This window comes from Choloepus didactylus, chromosome 19, assembly GCF_015220235.1.
Source record: "Choloepus didactylus isolate mChoDid1 chromosome 19, mChoDid1.pri, whole genome shotgun sequence".
Taxonomy (NCBI): domain Eukaryota; kingdom Metazoa; phylum Chordata; class Mammalia; order Pilosa; family Megalonychidae; genus Choloepus; species Choloepus didactylus.
Window position 1 is genome coordinate 64,533,290 of NC_051325.1, and position 20,556 is coordinate 64,553,845.

General features: G+C 51.1%; 1 protein-coding gene across 6 annotated transcripts; it reads left to right on the forward strand.

Annotated features, from left to right (window-relative positions):
- Nucleotides 1–9,655: 9,655 nt before the first annotated feature.
- Nucleotides 9,656–20,209, forward strand: LSM14B (LSM family member 14B). 6 transcript variants are annotated; one of them, XM_037811994.1, is made up of 10 exons: nt 9,656–9,929; nt 11,517–11,680; nt 12,738–12,873; nt 13,685–13,858; nt 15,892–16,059; nt 16,323–16,400; nt 16,627–16,788; nt 17,141–17,291; nt 18,270–18,460; nt 19,079–20,209. In XM_037811994.1, the coding sequence occupies exons 1-9, from the start codon at nt 9,803–9,805 to the stop codon at nt 18,445–18,447; spliced, it is 1,338 nt and encodes a 445-aa protein (XP_037667922.1). In that variant the 5' UTR covers nt 9,656–9,802; the 3' UTR covers nt 18,448–18,460; nt 19,079–20,209. The 6 variants fall into 6 exon arrangements, with proteins under 6 accessions (XP_037667922.1, XP_037667923.1, XP_037667924.1 ...); XM_037811995.1 differs by having other exon boundaries at nt 18,276–18,460; XM_037811996.1 differs by having other exon boundaries at nt 13,685–13,801.
- Nucleotides 20,210–20,556: the final 347 nt, after the last annotated feature.

Below are 20,556 nucleotides of genomic sequence, written 5' to 3' on the forward strand. Positions count from 1 at the left end.
TCTTGGTTTTTTTATTTATTAGTGTGAAGAATAACTATGTTCTAATGGAAATCAAGTTTGATATGTTTGTTTTGAAGTAGTATTATTGGGGGAGTTGTTAGGTTTTTTGGGGGTATTGTTAGGTTTTGGGGGGGTATTGGTTTTTGTTTTGCTTTTGCATCGTATCACTGGTTACTTTGAACAAATAAAAGCTTTCTGTAGTTGCTTCAAAAAAAAAAAAAAAAAAAAAAAAAGAATCACTGGGAGATTACCAAATCTCCCCAGAAATAGATAAGCCTTTTGTCTATCACTGTTGTTTCATGTTAATTAAATGATTATCTCTCTTCAGGTCTCTGAACCTGAATAAAAACCAATTGAAGAAATGCTTCAGGGAGACAGATTTGGGAAAGCTTCCCCCTGTCCTCCCACGAGTGTAAATAAACCCTCTTTTCCTCTTCAGCCTGGTTCAGTGTGACTTCTATTGGCTGTGCCGAGCAACAAACCCAGATTTGGGAAGTGCCCCTTCTACACCCCCCACCCCCCACCCCAGTCCCACTCCCTCCCTCTTTCCTCTCAAAGGTGTGACTTCCCAACTCCACTTCAGTATCTCCTTCCCAGGGAACCCAATGAGTTGGTCTTAGGACTGAAGTGTTCCAAGAAAGCAGGCAGTAAGACAGGTTTGGGAACCAGTTCCTGGATGGCTCACTCACCATCTGGCCTGTAATGCAGCCCCTGCCCCATTGGAGGCTGCAGAGATAGAGCCTGGAGAAGTGGCTGGCAGAGGGGAACTTTTGAAATGCATGGGAGGCTACTGGGAATTGGGGGTTGTTAACTAAGCTATATTGACTTAAAGATGATAATGACAAGCTAAGGACAATGCACAAACAGTTGAAAACTAGGTGGGAGAGTCAGCTAGTCTCTTTATTGGTTTTCTGGAAGCCTTCATCTCAGGCAGTGGAAGAGCAGAAAAAGCTGAGGTTGGAACCCAGATTTCATAGCCAGCGTGGCTGAAGGTCAAGGATGGCTACTCTAAATCAATTAGGCCTGACAGGCAGGGACCAAAGACTCCACCCAACAAGAGTGGAACACGTTCTTCTCCAGCTAGACCATGTGTCAGGCCAAAATCAAATCTTAATTAATTTTAAAAGATCAAAATCATACAAAATATCTTTTTCAACCACAATGGAATGAAGCCACAAATAAGAACAGAAAGAAAACTGGAATTTTACAAATATGTGAAAATTAAACAACACACTCTTAAACAACCAATTAAAGAAGAAGTCATAGGGGAAATTAGCAAGTACTTACATACGAATGAAAACAAAAATCACAATATACCAAAACTTCATGGAATGCAGTGAAGGCAGGGATCAGAGGGAAACTTAATGGTTGTAAATGCCTACATTATCAAGGAAAAAATATCCCAAATTAATAACTTAGCTGCCCACCTGAGGAACTAGAAAAAGAAGAGCAAACTAAACCCAAAGTGAGAAGAAAGAAGGAAATAAAGAGTAGAGCTGAGACAAATGAAACAGAGAATAGAAAAACAATAGAGAGAATAGATAAAACCAAAGGTTGGTTATTTGAAAAGATCAATAAAGTTGACAAACTTTTAGCTAGATTGACAAAGAAAATAAGAGGACACAAATAACTAAAATTAGAAATGAAAGTGGAGTCATTACCACCAACCCTACAGAAATAAAAAGGATCATAAGAGAATACTTGGCACGATTGTATGCCAACAAATTAGGTAACCTAGACAAAATGGAAAATTCCTAGAAACATGCAGATTATTTAAACTGACTCAAGAAATAGAAAATCTTGACAGACTTATAACAAGTGAAGAGATCAATTCTTTAATCAAAAACCTCCAACATAAAAAGTCCAGTACCAGATGGCTTCACTGGTGAATTCTATCAAACATTTAAAGAAGAATTAACACTAATCCTTCTCAAACTCTTCCAAAAAATAGAGGAGGGGACATTTCCTAACTTATCCAATGAGGCCAGCATTACCCTGATAACAAAGCCAGATAAAAACAGCACAAGAAAATAAAATTATGGGCCAATTTCCCCTATGAATATAGATGCAGAAATCTCTCAACAAAATACTAGCAAACTAAATCCAACAGTATATTAAAAGGATTATACACCATAACCAAGTGGTGGTTCAAAATACATAAAACAATCACTGTAATATATCACACTAATAGAATGAAGGAAAACAACAACACATAATCATGTCAATTGATGCAGAAAAAAATCTGACAAAATCCAACACCTTTTCACCCTTTTCATTTATACAAACTGTAAAACACTCAGAAAACTAGGAATAGAAGGGAACTTCCTCAACATGATAAAAGAAAAGAATGAAAGTGTTCTCCATAAGATCAGGAACAAGCAAGGATGCCCATTTTCAACACTGCTATTCAACATGGTACTGGAGGTTCTAGCCTAAGCAATTAGGCAAGAAAAAGAAATAAAAGGCATACACATAGAAAAGGAAGAAGTAAAACTTTCCCTGTTTGAGGATGACATGATCCTATATACAGAAAATTCTAAGGAACCCACAAGAAAGCTACAAGAGCTAATAAACAAATTCATTAGAGTTGCAGGGTACATGATCAACAGGCAAAAGTTAGTTGTGTTTCTATACACCAGTAATTAACCATCTGAAGAGGAAATTAAGAAAATTCCATTTACAATAGCATCTACAAGAATAAAATACCTTGGAATAAATTTAACTAAGGAGGTAAAAGACTTAGTCACTAAAAGCAACTAAACATTGCTGAAAGAAGCTAAGGAGGACCTTAAAAAAATGGCAAAGACATTCTTGTTCAGGAATTGGAAGCCTTAATATTGTTAGGATATCAATCTACCCAAAGCTATCTATCAAAATTCCATGCAATCGCTATCAAAATTCCAACTGCCTTTTTTACAGACATGGAAAAGCTGAGCCTCAAATTCCTATAGAATGGCAAAGGACACTGGATAGCCAAAGTAATCTTGCAAATGCAGAAGGCTGGAGGACAAACCCTTCCAGATAGCAAAACTTACTACAAAGCTACAGTAATCAAAACAGTATGATATTGGTGTAAGGACCATATCTTTGATTTTCAACAAGGGAGTCAAGTCCACACAATCGGGAAAGAATAGTCTCTTCAACAATTGGCACTAGGAAAACTGGATCTCCATATGCAAAAGAATGATGTTGGACCCTTACCTCACCCCATATAAAAAAAATAATTCAAAATGGATCAATGACCTAAGTACTCAGTCAACTGACCATAGATGTTAACCACATCTATGAAATGCTGTCACAGCAATACTTAGTGTTGAATTAAGTAACTGTACTGTAGCATACCAAAGTGGGCACATAAGATGAACCATGACACTGCCCAACTGTGTGAAGTGGGGTCAGCTGACTGCCTCTAGCTGCCAGACCCTCAAGGGTCCACCTCAGATTCGAGCTGAGTCATGCTCTCCTCTGGTGGCTCCAGTGACTAAGCAAGGCAGTGGTGCGAGGGCTTGGCTAATTTCTTCCCAACATGGGACTCTAGCAGACATTCCTCCCGAGTTCCCCGCTGGGTGGCAGACTGTCAGGTCTGCACTGGGGCCTGACAGCTCCCAGTTCGACCCAGCTCCCTTTGCTTTTCCTCTTGTAGGCATTAACCCTGATAAACCTTTTGAGTCCTTAAACTTTGTCTCAGCATCTGCTTCCTAGAGAGTCCAGCCTGAAACACCTTCATCTGGCCAGGGATGGCCAGGGACGGCTCGTTTATTTACTCAGTGAATATTTGAAGAGGACACATAATACGGTGCTCAAGTAATACATTCTCCTAAACTGGGTTTGCATCTCACTCTTCTGGGATGGTGGGCATGTTACTTCACTGTCCTCATCCTTGTTTTCCTGCCTATGGAATGCGGATAATTGTAGAATGTGCTCCAGAGTGTTGCTGCAAAAATTGAACATGTAAACTCCCAGCACAGTGCCTATCACACACTCAAAAATGACAAAGTCCAACTGCTGTTATTTTTCCTTTGAGCACCCATGTGATGGTTAGGTTCGTGTGTCAACTTGGCCAGGTGATGGTACCCAGCTGTCTGTCAAGCGAGCACTGGCCTAACCATTGCTATGAGGACATTTGTGTCTGGTTAATAAACCAACAGGCTGATTTATTAAATCATCAGTCAGTTGGCTGCAGCTGTGACTGATGACTCAATGAAGGGCGTGTCTTCCACAATGAGAGAATGCAGTTGGCTGGATTTAATCCAATCAATCAGTTGAAGACTTTTAAGTGGGACAGATAGAGGACCCTCACTTCTTTGGCAGACCACTGAAGCGTTTCCTGAGGAGTTCGTTGAAGTTGTCAGTTCGTTTCCTGAGGAGTTCATCAAACATCTTCATTGGAGTTGCCAGTTTGCTGACCGCCCTACAGAATTTGGATTCATGCATACCCACAGTTGCATGAGACATTTTTATAAATCTTATATTCATAGATATCTCTCATTGATTGTGTTTCCCTAGAGAGCCCTAACTAATACAACTTGGTACTGAGAGTGGTTCTTGAGAAGCAGAATCTTAAAATGGGCTTTTTTTTTTTTTTTTTTTTTTTTATTTTTTATTATTTTTTTTTTTTTTTAAATAATTTTTATTTAAATACATTCACACATCATACAATCATCCATGATATGCAATCCACTGTCCACAGTATGATAACATAGTTATGCGTTCATCACCACAATCTATCTCTGAACATTAAAATGGGCTTTTACAATTTGTTTTCTACTCTGATTAGATTCAAAGACCCTTAGGAAGGGTTAGACTCCCACTCTCTCAAGCCTCAAAGATGCAACATTGTTCTGTAAATGAATCTCAAGACTTTGAAATCCAATGGAGTTTGCCCTAAAGGTTTTAGGAACTGTTCTGCTCTCTTAAACCCTGCTTTCCTTACTGTTTCTCCTTATGGCATTGGGAATGTTTATCCTATGACTGTCCCTCCTTTGTATATTGTAAGTACATAACCTGTTCCAAATTTCACAGGTCCACAGCTAGAGGGGAATTATGCTTTTGGACAGACCATGCTTGTAACTGATTTAGATGGGATCTTGTACTTAACTATTGTCACTAAATGATTTAAGTTTCTGTGATATTGTTGTGGGATGAATGTATTTTGTATATGGAAAGATCACATCATTTTGGGGTCCAGGGGGAGGAATGTGCCAGTTTGAATGTATTATGTCCCCCAAAATGCCATTATCTTTGATGTAATCTTGTGTGGGCAGACATATCAGTGTTGATTAGACTGTAATTCTTGGAGTGTTTCCATGGGGATGCACCCCACCCAACTGTGGGTGATGACTCTGGATGGTTTCCATGGAGGTGTGGCCCCACCCATTCAGCATGGGCCTTGATTACTTTACTAGAGCACTATATAAGCTCAGACAGAAGAAGCGAGCTTGCTACAGCCAAGAAGGACCTTTAAAGTATGGACAGGAGCTGAGAGAGGAGCTGCAGATGAGAGACAGTTTGAAGATGGCCATTGAAAACAGACTCTTGCTCTGGAGAAGCTAAAAGAGGACAAACACTCCAAGAGCAACTAAGAGTGACATTTTTGAGGAACTGCAGCCTAGAGAGGAATGTCCTAGGAGAAAACCATTTTGAAACTAGAACTCTGGAGCAGACGCCAGCCATGTGCCTTCTCGGCTAACAGAGGTTTCCCAGACACCATTGGCCATCCTCCAGTGAAGGTACCCGATTGCTGATGCCTTACCTTGGACACTTTATGGCCTTAAGACTGTAACTTTGTAACCAAATAAACCCCCTTTATAAAAGCCCATCCATCTCTGGTGTTTTGAATTCTGGCAGCATCAGCAAACTAGAACAACCCACTTCAAGCTTTTAGCTACATAGTGTCATTTTTCTATTCAGAAGTTAGTGGGCGTGGCCTGACAAGCATCCGGGTAGGGATGGTAACGACAGGACCGTAAAAGTGGAATTGTCAGGTCTGGGGATTTGGGCTGCATAGCTACTGCTCTTTTGTACTTACGCGACTGGCTGGAGTAAAAGGCAGGCTGTGCGGGCGGCAACCCCGAAGCAGCTCTTCCCAGGAGAGGATCCCCAGTCCTCTTGCAAAGGTCCATCATAAAGAAGCCTCCATCTGCCCTGCTCACCTGAGCATGAACATTTGCCCCTTGGGCGACTGCTGGTGGGAGAGCGGACGCCTGGGTCTGAGGCGCTCATCTAGGCAGAGAAGCAGCTCTCATCCCCGAAGGGAGAAGCACCACGGCAGAGACATGCTCACCTGTCCCCAGAGGCCAGCAAACCAGAGCCGACAGCTTAAAAAGCAGGAGGCCCACCTCAGACACTGCTGGTGGGGATAGAAAATGGTGCAGCCACCTCGGAAGACAATTTGGCAGTTTCACAAAATGTTAAACACAGAGTTACCATGAGACCCAGCAAATCCATGCCTAGGTGAAATGAAAACCTACACCTGCACAGTAGACGTGAGCGTGAACATTCACGGCAGCTTTATTCACAGTGGCTGAGGAGTGGAAACCTCCCAAACGTCCAACAGCGGTGAGTGCGTAAACGCAGTGGAATATTTGGCAATAAAAAGGAGCAAAGCGCTGACACAGGCCACACCATGGATGAGCCTTGCCAACGTTATACTAAATTAAAGAATTCAGTCACAAAAGCCCCATATCGTAAGACTCCATTCATGTGGAAAGCCCAGAATTATCAAATCTACAGAGACAAAGTAGGTGAGTGGCTGCCAGGGCTGTGGGGAGCGACTGCTTTCCTGGGACAGGGTTTCCTTCTGGGATGATGAAAACGTTCTGGAATTAGTGGTGATTAGTGCACAACTCTTCCTACACTTAAAGGGGTGAATATAATGAATGTAAGTAATACCTCAGTTAAGCTGTTAAACAAATGAACAACTAAAAGAACAAGAAAACAAATAAATGAAGCAGGGGTTCCGGTCCAGCCCAGCATGGAAACAGAGCAGACTCTGGAGAGCTGGCTGAGGTTCTGCAGCGCGTGACAGAGGCTGTTAATGGAACTCACACCGAACCTGTTCTGGTGCTTGGGAAAGATGACGGTTCGTGGATGTCCACCAGAGCTGTATGGACGAGAGGATCCACGGGAAACGTTCTCCCGGCACCGACCTCTCCACCCAGCTTGTAGCACCTGCTGGAAAAGCTTGAAGGAGCACTGGACTGAGAAACGGGCTTCCCCAGCACACTGCTTCTCTGCCCCACCCTCACTGTCCTCCAGCCACAGGGCCTCCACCCACCTTTTGTTGTGGGCGTCATGGCCAGTGTCTACCTGTAGGTCCCCACTGGCTCCTAATGGCCCCCAAGACTTAATCAAGCTTTTGCCCTCAGGGTGGTTAAGGCAGCTGCAGAAGGAAAGGATCTGGTATTAAGAAATTGGAACTGGCCAGGCGTAAAAATAACCAGGTGTCTGGAGGGACGCGCGTCACCCCCCGTCGCCAGGCTTTTGCTGGGTGGCGAGAATGTTGTTAATGCGATGGCCAGACCAGGCGAGGGGGCCTGAAGTTGGCTCACGGAGCACTGCCAGATGAGGATGGGCTTTGGGGCTGGTCTGGACTGTCTCCCCGAGCTCTGCCACTTTATTTACATGCCCTCATTCTTGGGCCGCGGCTCTGCCTCGGTGGCGCTCGTGCACCAGCAGGTAGGCGCCAGCGGTGGCCAAGCCCACCTGGGATCAGGAGTTTGCATCCCGGGATGCTCTGGGTTACAGTGGCAGTTCCCTGAGATGCATCCCGCATCTTCTGCATGGAATCGAGAGAGGGTAAAATGCAGGAGACCCTTGAGGAAGGCACTGCTTCCCCGACAGCCAGCTCCTTGCCCAGTCTGGAAACAAACCACACCAATGGACTCTGAGGCCAAGTTAGGCGCACAAGGCCTGCTCCCCTTCTCGGACAATTCCCGAGTGCCCTCTATTTCGGGCAGGACACCAAGGGGGAATGGACGGGCTGCATTCCTTGAGCCTGTGCCCCACGTCTATATTTAGGTCTCTGCCTGCTTGGGTATCTGCACTGGGGCTCCTGTCCTCAGGGAGCCACACGGCACACCCGGGCGCCTGGCAGGCACTCGGAGGCGTCCAGGAGCTGCACCCTTCCCTGGCCCTGCAGCCCACTGCCTGGGCGCCACAGGCTCGGGACCCAGCTCCCCTTCCCAAGACACCATCAACTCCTGCTTAGCTAAGGGTACATCCCCACCCCAACGCACAGAGGCTTGGGGCTCAGGCACACACGGGGAGTGTAAAATGTAGGACTTACGCCCTTGACCCTGGCCAGATGAGGTGCTGAGGTACACAGGAGACCTTGGCCAGCACCCACTCCAGACAGGTGTGCCCCCCATGCATCCTGCTGCATGGAGGAAGAAGCATAGGGTTCAGCTTCTCGGCCTGGGGGCAGGAGGTGCCAATCTCCAGGTGCTTCTCACGCGGGCAGTGATAAACACCTGGCTTTGCTGCCCTTGTTCTCCATCTTCTCTGCGGCTGGGTGTGGGCGAGTTCTGGCAGGACAGCATGCCCCAGACCCAGGTCTGCTGCTTACCTGCCACGACTCTCCTGTGCTGTGTGTTTCCTACTCTGGGAATTGGAGATGGCAGCGGCTTTCACACATTTTTGTGGGGCACCCACTAATAAATACATTTTACATCTTAAATATATATATAAGAAGTAGATGCTTCACAAAGCCACACTTATCCTCACTCTGCAGGACGCTGTCCGATACTTTCTACTTCATTCTATTGCATTTTTAGAAAATGCTGGTCACCAGCCACTACAGATTTTCCGGACCCGGTGTTGGCCCCCGCGCTGCTGATGTCACGGCCAAGAGGGCGGAGCGCCCAGCGAAGCAGCGCGCACCCGCTCCCGGGGGCTGTGCCGAGAGCCGGGCAGGGCGCGGGCGAGGTGGCGGGCGGAGGGGAGGCCCCGCGCGGGGACAGGCTCGGTGCGGGGCGTCACGCCGCCGCGGGCTGCGGGCGGGCGGGCGGGACGAGAAGAGAGGACGTGCTCAGCTCATCGGATGCCCGCAGCGCGCCGGGGCCGGGACGCCGGGTCGCTCGGCGCGGGGGCCCTTCTCCCTGCCTCCGCCGCGGGGAGAGGGGGCCCGGGGCGCAACCCCCGTCCCGAGAGAGGCCAAGAGCCGGGCGGACGGGCCCGCAGGGCACCCAGGACAAGGAGGGACTGCCCAGGCCCCGTTTCTGCAGAAGGGGAAACTGAGGCCGGGAGGCGGGCCCCGATGGCAGCGCGACTCCCTCCCGCGGGTCCCCGAGGACCTAGCCCCGCCCCTCAGGGGTCGGAGCCCCGCGACCGCCCGACCCTCCGCGCACGCGCGCTCCGCCCCGCCCAGTCGCGTGCTCCTCGCCTCGCGCTGGGACCGCCGGGAGCAGGCGCAGGTGAGGGGCGGAGAGCCCCGGCAGGCCCTTCCCCGGCCGGTGGCGCCGCGCTGCGCAGGCGCAGGGCGCAGGCCCGCCCCCCCCCCCCAGGCCGGTGGCGTGGCCGTGTTTAAAGAGGGGCGACGCGGCGAGCCAATCGCAGGTGAGCGTGCGGGGGCGGAGCGTCGCGGCGCCAGGCCCCGGATGAGGCTGCGGCGGCCCCTCCTCCCCCGCGGCCCGCTCCGAGCCCTCGGCCGCGCGCGCCCCGCCTTCGCTCGCCCGGTGCGCGGCGCAGGCCCCTCGGGCGGCGGTGAGGAGGCGCCGAGGCGGCGGCTGGGCTGAGGCGCGCAGGGCGTCGGCGAGGCTGAGGAGCGCGAGGAGGTGCGGCCGCGGCCCGGCGCCCCGCCGCCATGAGCGGCTCCTCGGGCACCCCGTACCTGGGCAGCAAGATCAGCCTCATCTCCAAGGCGCAGATCCGCTACGAGGGCATCCTCTACACCATCGACACGGACAACTCCACCGTGGCGCTCGCCAAAGGTACCGGCTCCCGGAGCCCCGCGCCGCCCCGCCCCGGCCGCCCCAACCGCCCCGGCGGCGCCCCGAGGCCTGCGCCGCCCCGCCGCCGGCCCCGCCAGCCGAGCCCCGGGCCCGCCTGCTCCGCGCCCCTCTCCGCGCCGGCGTCTCCGGGCCGGCCCTACTCTGCGAGCGCGCGCGGCCGTCCGCACAATGCTCTCGCCCGCGCTCCGCCCGCCGCGTTGTTGTGCGCGGGCCGCCCGCCGCGGCCGGGGGCGGGGGTGCCGGGCACCCGGGCCTCTGCGGGGAGAGGCGGGGCGGGGCCTGCAGAGTCTCCCCGGGCCTCCCGCGAGCCCGTGGGGAGAGAAAGCACGATCCCGCCAGCCCTTCTGGAAACTATTAGGCAGCTGGGACCGGAGCCGGAACAGGCATCGCGGCTCAGGAACGTCGTGCCAGGACTGGAGCAGCCCCCGCGTTCAGTCCGCTTTCCTTCCGTGACCCAGCCGTTCACACTGTGGGGTTGACCCTTTTGTGACACACCCCGTGGGCTCTGGGGACAGCGCCGGAGCCGCTGGGGGCCCGGGAAGGCGGCTGTCTTGTGAATTTAGATAAGTCCAGAAGGTTTTCTGAGCTTGTTGAGGCAGAAAGTGGCCCGAGAGAAGGTGGGTTGTGCACTTCCCCAGCCCTTCCGGAGAGTCTCCTGGGCGTGGGTCTCCTCAGGCCGGAGATACTGTGCTGAGCCCGCAGTGGAAGCTTTGGGTGTCTAAGCACGGCCTGAGGAGTTCTTAGGTCAGAGGGGACGCCAGGCCTGCAGGATGGCGACACCCCCATGTTATGACAGTGTTAGATACATTACCCCGTTTCGTGTGAGATCCCGGTTACAGAAACTGAGGCACAGAAGGTGCATTTGTGCTCCTGGTACATAGAGGCTGCGGTAGAGTCCAGCTCTGTCTCAGAGACTCTACAAAGAAGAAATTTGAGCCCTTGAGCCCTGCCTGTTGGGGTTAATACCGAAGGAAGAACCTCAGACTCAGAATTTCCTTGTCGACCCAGAAACTAGTGTTGTCGGCCCAACTTCTGGGACCTCCTCCTCCTGACATTTCCGTAACAGCCCTTCCAGGGGCAGGAGGCTGGAGGTACCACTCTCACCTTAACCAGCTTCTCCCCTGAAGAAAACTGACTCCCCAGGGATGTTGCATGGTGAGGTTTCAGGCAGCAAAACAGCTGTTGGGCTCTTTGATCTGCCAAATCAGGGTGAGCAGGGAGGTTTGCCAAGCCAATCTTGTTTTGCTGAGAGCCCTGCCCATGGGTGTGTTGCACTTGAGAATGGTGAGCTTCATGAGACTGTTGTCTGTGGAATTGTTCCTTTTGATCTCTGTGACCTAGAACTTCCCTGGCAAGTCAACAGCTGGTGTCTTTTGTGCAGGTCTTATCCACTGAAGGCCAGGGTTAAGTGGTGCTGCATTGTGGCTGGGTTCAGGGCCTGGCATGTTCTCTGTGCTCTTACTCTCCTGTCTTTTGGGAGACTCTGGAACTTTCAATGCTGGAAAATTGATTGGACGCACTTGGATAAGAACAACAACTTAACGCTTCTCTTTCTCAACTCCTAAGTGAGGTCCTTTGGTACTGAAGACCGCCCCACAGATAGGCCTGCCCCCCCAAGAGAGGAAATCTATGAGTACATCATTTTCCGAGGAAGTGATATCAAAGATATTACTGTGTGTGAACCTCCGAAAGCTCAACACACACTCCCTCAGGATCCTGCTATTGTTCAAGTAAGTGTGTCACTAAGCTCACATGGGCACGGTTTCTGCGATGTGCTAGTTCCAGATGGAGCTCACTGTCTGGCCAGAATGCTCAACATGAGGAAGAGCCTTCTAATGAAAAGTGGCTTAATCTTTGTCTGGGCGGTTGGTGTCATTTGGAAGCCCTTAACTCATGTGGCACTCAGCGTGGGCTGTGGCCTGCCCCCCCCCCCCCCGCAAGGGAGGCGGTGCTTGGGGAATAGCTTTGTCCTTGGTTTTGGGTGGGATACAGCTAAAGCTGGAATGGAGTGGTACAGGTGTCCTGAGAGATGTCAGGTGGGGACAGCAGGGCTTGCTCAAGACACTCACTGGGCACGACTGTGTCACACGCTAGTCTGCTGTGTGAGGGCCACGTTTTGCCCGGGATTGCGTGAGGTGGTGGGGTGAATAATTTCTTCACTTGTTAACTTAAATATTTATTGGTTCCCCTGGGGTTCATGCTGTGTGAGGCTCCAGGGCTGAACACACTCCCCAGCAGGTAGGACATGCAGTGGCTGCTGGGAGTGTGTGGGCTGGACTTTTGACTGGTTTGGAGGGAGGGTCCTCCGAGACTTGGGGGGAGGAGGGCTCCTGAGCCAGGGCTTGTGGGACAGAGAGCAGCCAGGTGAGGGAGGTGGGAGAGGCCTGCCCAGCTGCAGCCCCAGTGCTTCTGAGGGCGGGGCTGCTTGGGAACTGCAGGTAGTTCCCATCCACATGGCTGCAGCTCTGTGCACTGGGGGGAGCCCGAATCGTGAGTGGTGTTGAGTCCTGTTAGAGAGGCTAGATGCCACCTGATGGTAGTGGGGGGGGCCATTAGAAGTGTTTAATAGGTTTAAGGGAAATTCTTGTTAGACTGACGTGGACATTCCCAGGTGGAGGTAGGAAAAAATATTTGTGGAAAAGGCAGGTGAAACCTTGCTTAAACCATACTGGAGACTCCCAGTCCTAAGGACTAGTCATTCATTTTAGGAAATGCACAATAGAGTGACTGTTTCCTGCCTGCACAAGTGCTCTCGCACTGCTCTCACATGTGTGTCTTATTGTTCAGTCTTCCCTGGGCTCGGCCTCGGCGGCGTCCTTCCAGCAACACGTGCCTTACAGCCCTTTCCGAGGGATGCCACCCTACAGCCAGCTGGCGGCCAGCTCCCTGCTGAGCCAACAGTACGCAGCCTCCCTGGGCCTCGGTGAGTGTCTCCCCTAGTGCGTGCAAGTGCGAGACGCACTTGGATTCTTGTCACCTTCAGCGCGCAGACTGTACTTTAACACAAACTTAGTAGATCACCTGGGGAAACATCAGCGAGTTAGAAAGTTTAGTAACTGTTCAGTTCTGGGTAGAAGGCAGCAGTCTGAGCTCAGGAGCAGATGAAATCAAGGCCACGTTCCTTTGAGATGTCAGCCTGGGTCTGGGTGGAAGTCGTGGTGCATGTGCATCAATGAATTTATACCTGATACGTACAATCACAGAGGACTTCTGTTTGCACATTTGCAAGCCTATGAATATCAAAGTTAAATTCAACACCTACCTCTTAAATCCTACTGAAAATGACTTGCTCAAAAATTAAGTTTCAACCAAAGTTGAGTAACCTCAGAATAAAATTCTATTCTATTCATGTAGAGTGACATTCTCCCTCGTCCTTGACCCAGACACACCTTTGCAGATGAATTCAGAGCGCTGAATTGGCCAACAGTGAGCCTATCCTTGCTTGTGAACCTAGCAGTGAGGCTGCCAAAGGCAGGGGGTAGTGTGACTAGACCCGAAATGAGTTTTGTGGGTCACTTGCTGCCAAAAGTCCGGTTTGGCTCGATTGCAGTTCCCAGCATGACAGGTGCCCTTCTTGACCTGACTTCTGGTATTTCTAAAATGTGCTTATTGGAGCAAAGTGTCCTTTGGGAGGTTGCTTGGCTCTTTCCAAGCTTGCTAGACACAAGACAAGTGTATCATTACTTACTTGATACTTTTCTGTTTTTGCTCTTTTCTTCTTTATCTTCTTTTAGAGAAGTTGGTAAGCCCTCCAGCCTCAGCCGCTGCTTCCAGCCCTAGTTCTTCTCCATCTCCACAACCCGTTTCAGAGCTTGACATGTCCTCAGAGCCACATCAGCTCACTTCCAAGGGTAACAGCAGTCTTGGAGAACTGCATGCTGTTTCGAAGCCCGTCCCGAGAGCGAGGGGTAAACGGGAACAGAGTGACAGTTGCTGTAGCCTTATAATCTGCCAAGCGCATGGGTCCATCAGGCTGCTTCGGTTTGGTCCAGCACACAGTCCTGAATTATTAACAGCCACAGAATTAGAGAAGGGTTATAAAGAATCGCCATAGCAGTGCTTCACTCTCCCTGGATCCAGAGTCTGTTTTGACCTGTGCCACAACTGCCATGTGGGGAGAAACTCACTGTTCACAAAAAGCAGTTTCCTTGGGGCTTTGGCTGGTACTGACAGGTCTTGGGCTGCTGGGCTCTGTGTTGAAGGCTGCTGTCCAGAATGGCAGTGGAGCCTCCCTGTGCTCCTTTGATCTGTGCAAGACAGAGGTTGCCAGTCCAAAGCATTCAGCATTGGGGGCTTCAGGTGTCTTCATCAAATGAAGCCCTTTAAAAATGGGGTGGCTGGCCCAAGCACTTGGACCAGGTGAATGAGTGGTGGCCTGACGGGCATGGACCCCCATCTGCCTGTGGAAGCGCCTGGAAGGACTACTCTACCTTACCCACCTTTTTCTTTTCCTTTAACCTGAAGTCCTGAAGTTCACCTTGGTGATTCCTGTGCACATACGCTCTACCTACAGTGCCGTGCACTGTGCCACAAGCTGGAGCTAGAGCCATTCTGTGATCTTAGTTGGGGATCATAAACTTGGGCTTTCATTAGCGCCACAGGTGCTGTCAGCCTGTCACTGGGCATGTGCTGCTTTGAGAATCAGGCATTGACTCCAGAGTGTCTGATATTTAGAAGTAGTAATATTTTTCTCCACTTGAAAAGTACATTAGGAAATTTCATTGTTCTCAGACCATTTACATGCAACTGTTCATAGGGCAAGATGGGTTTTTTGCTTTTTACACTGGTTTGGTTTCATAAAAAGCAAGTGAGCCCAAGATTGTTGTCCATCTAATTACAGTATAAGTGTGAAATGGGCATAAACTGTGTGTCTCTTAAAGGTTCAAATGCTGAGTAAGAGGATAGAGAAGGTGGTGTAGGCCAATTTTCATTATAGAGAACACCTGAAAATACTTATGTATACGACCCTTCCTGGCCTATCCTGTGAGTGCTTCTGGCCATCTGGTTACAATGACTTTTTTCCCAGTCATTTCCCTAGTTTCTATCCCAGTAAAAAGTAAGATGAAGTACCCAGACTTCATCTTGCATTGGGCCGCCCTTCAGTGAAGTTACCCTGGGTTAGGGCTCCTCCATCCTCCTCCCTGTCCAGAACCTCCCCATCAAAACTGCCCACAGACCCAGGAGCTGCAGGGAGGGAAGGAGGGAGACGCGCGGGCTGTGCCGGGTGTTTCTCTCTCCTCTTCCTGGTTTGGAGGCTCATCTCGTGCCCTGGGGACCTCCGCAGAGGCTGGGCGCAGCTTCCATCTCCACACGCTTAGGGCTGAAGGGCAGCCTTCGTTTCTTTACGATGATCCTTCATTCTTTAGAGGATTATGAGCAGGTGCTTTCTCTGACATGTAGGTCTTACCTTATCCTTTTTTGTTTTATTCTGAATTAAGTAAAAATTACAGTATTCTGGAATGTAACTTCAAAGACTGCTGCAACTTCTAGAAGATTGCAGGCTGGGCTGGTCCTTCTCTAACATGCCACAGGACACAACAGATTCTTGGGTCCTGAATTCAGCAGCATCCTGGGACCGTTGAGCCCCCTCTGGGTCAGCACTCATGTGGTTTTAGGAAACCTTTCTGAGTCCCCTTCTGTAGATGGGGTATAATATCCATCCTTGAGATGCCCTCCCTCGGTGAGCTCAGTTCTCAGGGCTCCCCTAGAGGAACTGACCTGGGTGCTGGCTGGCGCTGTCAGGGGGCTCAGATGCCTTTGCTGCTTTAGCTAGCATCAGGAATGGCCCAGTCGGGGGAAGCTTTGCCTGGGTTTTAGTGGAACTTCTCTAGGCAAATTTCCTTCCCTTCCTGCCTGACTTACCTTTTGGAAGAGAAATATCTGGGGGGTAAGGCTTTCTTCTTTTCTCTGTTTTTAAACCCTCCTCCCCTCCCCAACTCAGGAGCTGCTTTTCCATCCGTCCCAGTTGGCAAGAGCCCTATGGTGGAGCAGGCTGTCCAGACTGGTTCTGTCGATCACCTGAACGCCAAAAAGCTGTTACCTGGCAAGGGCACTGCAGGGATGCAGCTCAACGGTCGCCAGGCCCAGCCGAGCAGCAAGACCACCAGTGGTACTGAACGCTGACTCCCCTGGAGTTTGCTTGATGTTCTAAAAGTGGCACACTGCTTCCCAGGGTTATTAAAACAAAACAAAAAAATAAACCCAAATCCTGAATCCCGTATGCTTTTTGTAGGGCAGGCCTCTTGAAGCAGCCTTCTCTGCTCGGCCCCTCTTGGTGCTGTGCCATCGCCTGGCTGGGCGGTGCTTTGCTCTCGTTGCTGGGTTTCTGGCCTTTGCAGGAGCTTTGCCTTAATCTCTCCTTTTGCGCCTTAGATCTAGTTCAGCCCGCAGCTGTGCAGAGTCAGGGGCAGGTGAATGACGAGAACAGAAGGCCTCAGAGGAGGAGAGCAGGTGAGCTCTGTACCCCGCCTCCGCCTGCCTCTCTGAGGGTGACAGTTTCACAGGCAGCTGGCATCTGCCCCTGCCCTGTCACTGCTCCCGCAGGCCACACCCCTCGCCTGTTACTCTGGTGTGCACCTGGAATCCGTAGGTCCCTAGCACTGAACATCTGCCTTTGGAAACCTTGCATTGCCCCCGAGTGGCGGCTCTCAGCCATGGCCGTGCTCTCTCTGCGCAGGGAACAGGCGGACGAGGCCTCGCTCTCGGGGACAGAACCGCCCGCCTAGCGTGAAGGAAAACACAATCAAGTTTGAAGGCGATTTTGATTTTGAGAGCGCAAATGCTCAGTTCAACCGGGAGGAGCTGGACAAAGAATTCAAGAAGAAACTGAACTTTAAAGGTCTGACCCATTGAATGAAAGCACTGTCTCTTTAGAAGCTCCCATCAAGTGCCTCACAGAAAGACCAGTAGCAGTGAGCAGTCTGGAAGCAGTGTCAGCTGAGGAAGTGGGAGGCGCAGGGTCGTCTTGGAGTGGGGTGATGGGAAGACAGTCCTCACGGAGGGAGGCAAAGACCATGGGAGGAAGTTGTAAGAGGAGATTTCCACTTAGTTTAAGAAGCTTAAGCAAAATGTCTTTTAACAGTGTCTCACCACGAGGCTGCCAGATGGATCCCCAGGGATGGGACCGCCCTGACAGAACGCGGGCATCATGTGCTCCCCCTGCATTTCAGTGCATCTGATTTTCCTTGTAGATGACAAAGCGGAGAAGGGGGAAGAGAAGGACTCGGCAGTGGTGACCCCAAGTGACGAGACCCCTGCCGAGGAAGACCTGCTGGGGCCCAACTGCTACTACGATAAATCCAAGTCGTTCTTTGACAACATCTCCTCTGAACTCAAGACCAGGTGAGGCCTTAGGGAAGCAGTGGGAACACACCCCTGCCGGCCTGGGCAGGGCCAGATGGGGCAGTGCACCCTGAGGAGTCAGCAGCTGCTGGCGGGGGAGCAGAGTCTGGGCGAGGAGGGGGTGCGGTTTGCGTAGGGCTCTGTGGGTTGTTGGGATGGTTGTGGCTTTTCCTCTGAGTGCTGTGGAAGCTGCTTGAGGGTGTGAGCTGAGGATGACGCAGCCTGGCCAGCTCGCAGCCTGCTTGCTGGGACTGGAAGCAGGGTCGCCAGCCAGGAGGCTTTGGCAGTCATCCAGTTGTCTTGGAATAGGTTGATAGTGGGGTGGAAGAGAGAAGGGTTGGATCCTGAATCCTTCATGAAGGTAGACAGCACAGGATTCGCTGATGTGAGAAGAGTCCGAAATGGCTCCAAGGTTTCTGGCCTGGGGAGCTGAAGGATGAAGTTACTATCTCTTTCAGAAAACGAGGAAGCCTGTGGGTGCTGCAGGTTTTGGGGCAGACGAGGAGCTGAGTTTTGGATGTGTTGAATTTGAGCTGCCTGTTAAATGTCCTGGTGGGAGTGCTGGTTACAGAGGTGGATTTAGGGGACTGGGTTCGTGGAGAGTTTGCATGTGTTGGTGCTGCATCCCCATCGCCCTGCTACCCCAGAAAGCATAAGCATCATTTTCTTGGGGACCTGGTCCATCCTGCCCACCCCCACCTCATCTGGGAGGATCTGGGGTCTGCTCCCCAGCAAGCAGGCTGGCGTCAGATGCCCGCCAGAGCGGGCAGAGGGGCGAGTTTCCTGCCAAGCAGGCCAGTCTGCAGTGGTTTGCAGCTGTGGTGGCTTCTTGGGCTCCAGAGTTGTGACTGGTCACTGCCCCCGTAGGATGGTTCTGAAAACAGTCTGTCCTCCCTCAGCTGTCTGAGGAGGAGGCCGGGCTTGGGGACTGAGAATCGGTGTCAGCAGCAATTGTAATCCTCGCGCACCTTGTCTGAGGTTTAGTTCCAGGCGCACCACGTGGGCCGAAGAGAGGAAGCTCAATACAGAGACCTTCGGGGTGTCAGGAAGGTTTCTTCGTGGCCGTAGTTTCCGGGGTGGATTTCGAGGGGGCAGAGGCAATGGTACGGCCCGTCGCAACCCAACATCCCACCGAGCTGGGACTGGCAGGGTGTAAGGAGTACCCGAAGGTGAGTGGGGAACTTTCTGGATGGAGAATGTGGGGCTCTTGGGAGGGAGTCGGCACAAGAGTACCTGGAGGGGAGCCTCTCCAGGAGGAGCCTCAGGGTCTCAAGGCCAAACTGAGGGCCCTGACCTTTGGAGTCTCTTGGGGCGCTCTTAAGAGACAGCAGGCCCCAGGCCCCAGCACAGACCAACAACACTCAGAGCTCTGCAAGGGCCCCGGGGTGGTCAGCACTTCTCGGGTTTCAGGGTGTCCCCTGTGGGCGGGTCCCTGCTGCCCATCACAGCCAGCACGTAAGAGCTTGATGGCGGGCTGGACCCTAGGCCCACCCCAAGCCCACACTGCATCAGCTGTGCTTTCAGCAAGGTCCCGGGCAAGGTTGGCGAAGTGCGGGAATGGGTTGCAGCTGTGCTGATGCCACCCAGCTGGCCCTCAGGATGGCCAGGTGGGAGCTGGAGGGGCCTTCCTAGCGCTAGTGCGTTGTGCAGATACGCACTGCAGGAGCCCTGGGCTGACCCAGAGGGAAGGAGGGTGAGTGGCTCCTGGTCATCAGGAGGACATCAAGAGGACAGCCCAAGTGCGTTAAGTTGGAGAAACAAACGTGGTGTTCTCTGTTTCCTTGCAGGCTCCCCCTGAAGCAGCACAGACACAACACTGTATGTGGAAGGACATCTAGAAACGCTGCACTTATTGTGGGAGAAATGGGTCACTTTGTTTACTAAGTTTGGAAAATTCCCATACTACTTATGTTTTGGACTTAACTGAACTTGGACATGGTCTGAGTTAAAACCACTTATTTTTTGGGGAAGTGTTCATGGGTAACCTCTTTGAGGTGTCTTGGCCTATTTCTCCTTTGCAGTTGCACACAGCCCAATTCTAAGGTTTTGGTATTTTGCAGAAAGGTTCTGTTGTGGATGCTTGACCCTCACTCAATGACTTTTCTCTAATGACAACCTTGACTTTGACTTTCAAGAGGAACCAAATCTTATCTGGCAGATGTGGCAGCCAAGCGTGTCTGTAACCCAGCTGGCCTGGCACCCCCGCTGCCGGGGCTGGTCTCGGGAGCCAGGGCCAGCACAGGCAGGAGTGAGGGGCAGGGTAGGGAAGTGGGGCATCTCGTGGATCATGTTGTGAAAGTGAATGGGGTACCCTGGCGTTTAGAGTGGAGTTGGCAAGGTTAGGGGCTGGCAGGGGGTAGGGGAGGACTGGGGGAACTTTCAGGCAAAGGAAGGGGCCCCTGACACTAGCTACTTGGCTGGCATCTAGGGAGCCCTGTGTCCACAGGGCCCTCCTCCCCGTCCCGGATGTGAGTCAGTTTGGCACTGGACTCTGGCAGCCACTCCCGAGTGTTCTCATCTCCTTTGGAAACAAGCCAGTCTTTTTTTTTTTTTTTTTTGCAAGGTCAGTTGACCAAAAGCCTATTTCTTCTCAGTTGTAAATAGTTCTGGTTTTGTTTTAAAGGTGGGGTGGAGGGAGGGTGGGGAATATAAATTTGTTGCATGAGTAAATGGGTCAGATCTTTTAGTGTGAGCATGCGTCCCTCTGACAGGGCATTTTGTTGAAAACAAGCACCTTGGTAACCAAACCCCTTTAAGTAGCCGTAAAAGGTTTTCGTTGTGTATTGATTAAATTGCTGTAAAGGCTTGGGTTTATTTTTGTAGGACTTATTGGCTAAGAGTTAGAACAGCACTGGGGCTGCTTTGTTGGAGTAATGTAAATTGTGATTATAAATAAACATGCAAATGTTTAAAACTTTCTTCTCTTTCCTGATGGTTCTAAAGCATAAAACAATCTCACCTACTCCTTCTGGCATTGTGCCCAAGGCACCACTGGCCGCCTGTTGTGAAAATGCGCTCCCACTCCCAGGGATGGTGACCCTTCAGGGGCAGTGCATGCGCGGGCTGGTAGGATTGGGGTGGGCGGGAGGAGCCTGGTGTTTTTAGAATCTAAAGGACTGAACAGGCTTGTCTGGCCCTGCTTTCCAGGAACCTTGCGAGTGGGAGAGGGACCTGGCAGATTTTAAAACTCAGTTCAGAGATAAACCAGAAGTGGCCACTAATGTGGCCTTAAAGCAGCTTCTGAGCTACTGGAATGTGTGTTCTC

Excerpts from the sequence above, each read along its gene's own strand:
- LSM14B (XM_037811994.1), top strand. The coding sequence starts at position 9,803 with ATGAGCGGCTCCTCGGGCACCCCGTACCTGGGCAGCAAGATCAGCCTC. Across the intron at positions 16,789-17,140 it reads GAAGAAACTGAACTTTAAAG|ATGACAAAGCGGAGAAGGGG; the intron begins GTCTGACCCATT and ends TTTTCCTTGTAG. Across the intron at positions 17,292-18,269 it reads TCCTCTGAACTCAAGACCAG|GTTTAGTTCCAGGCGCACCA; the intron begins GTGAGGCCTTAG and ends ACCTTGTCTGAG.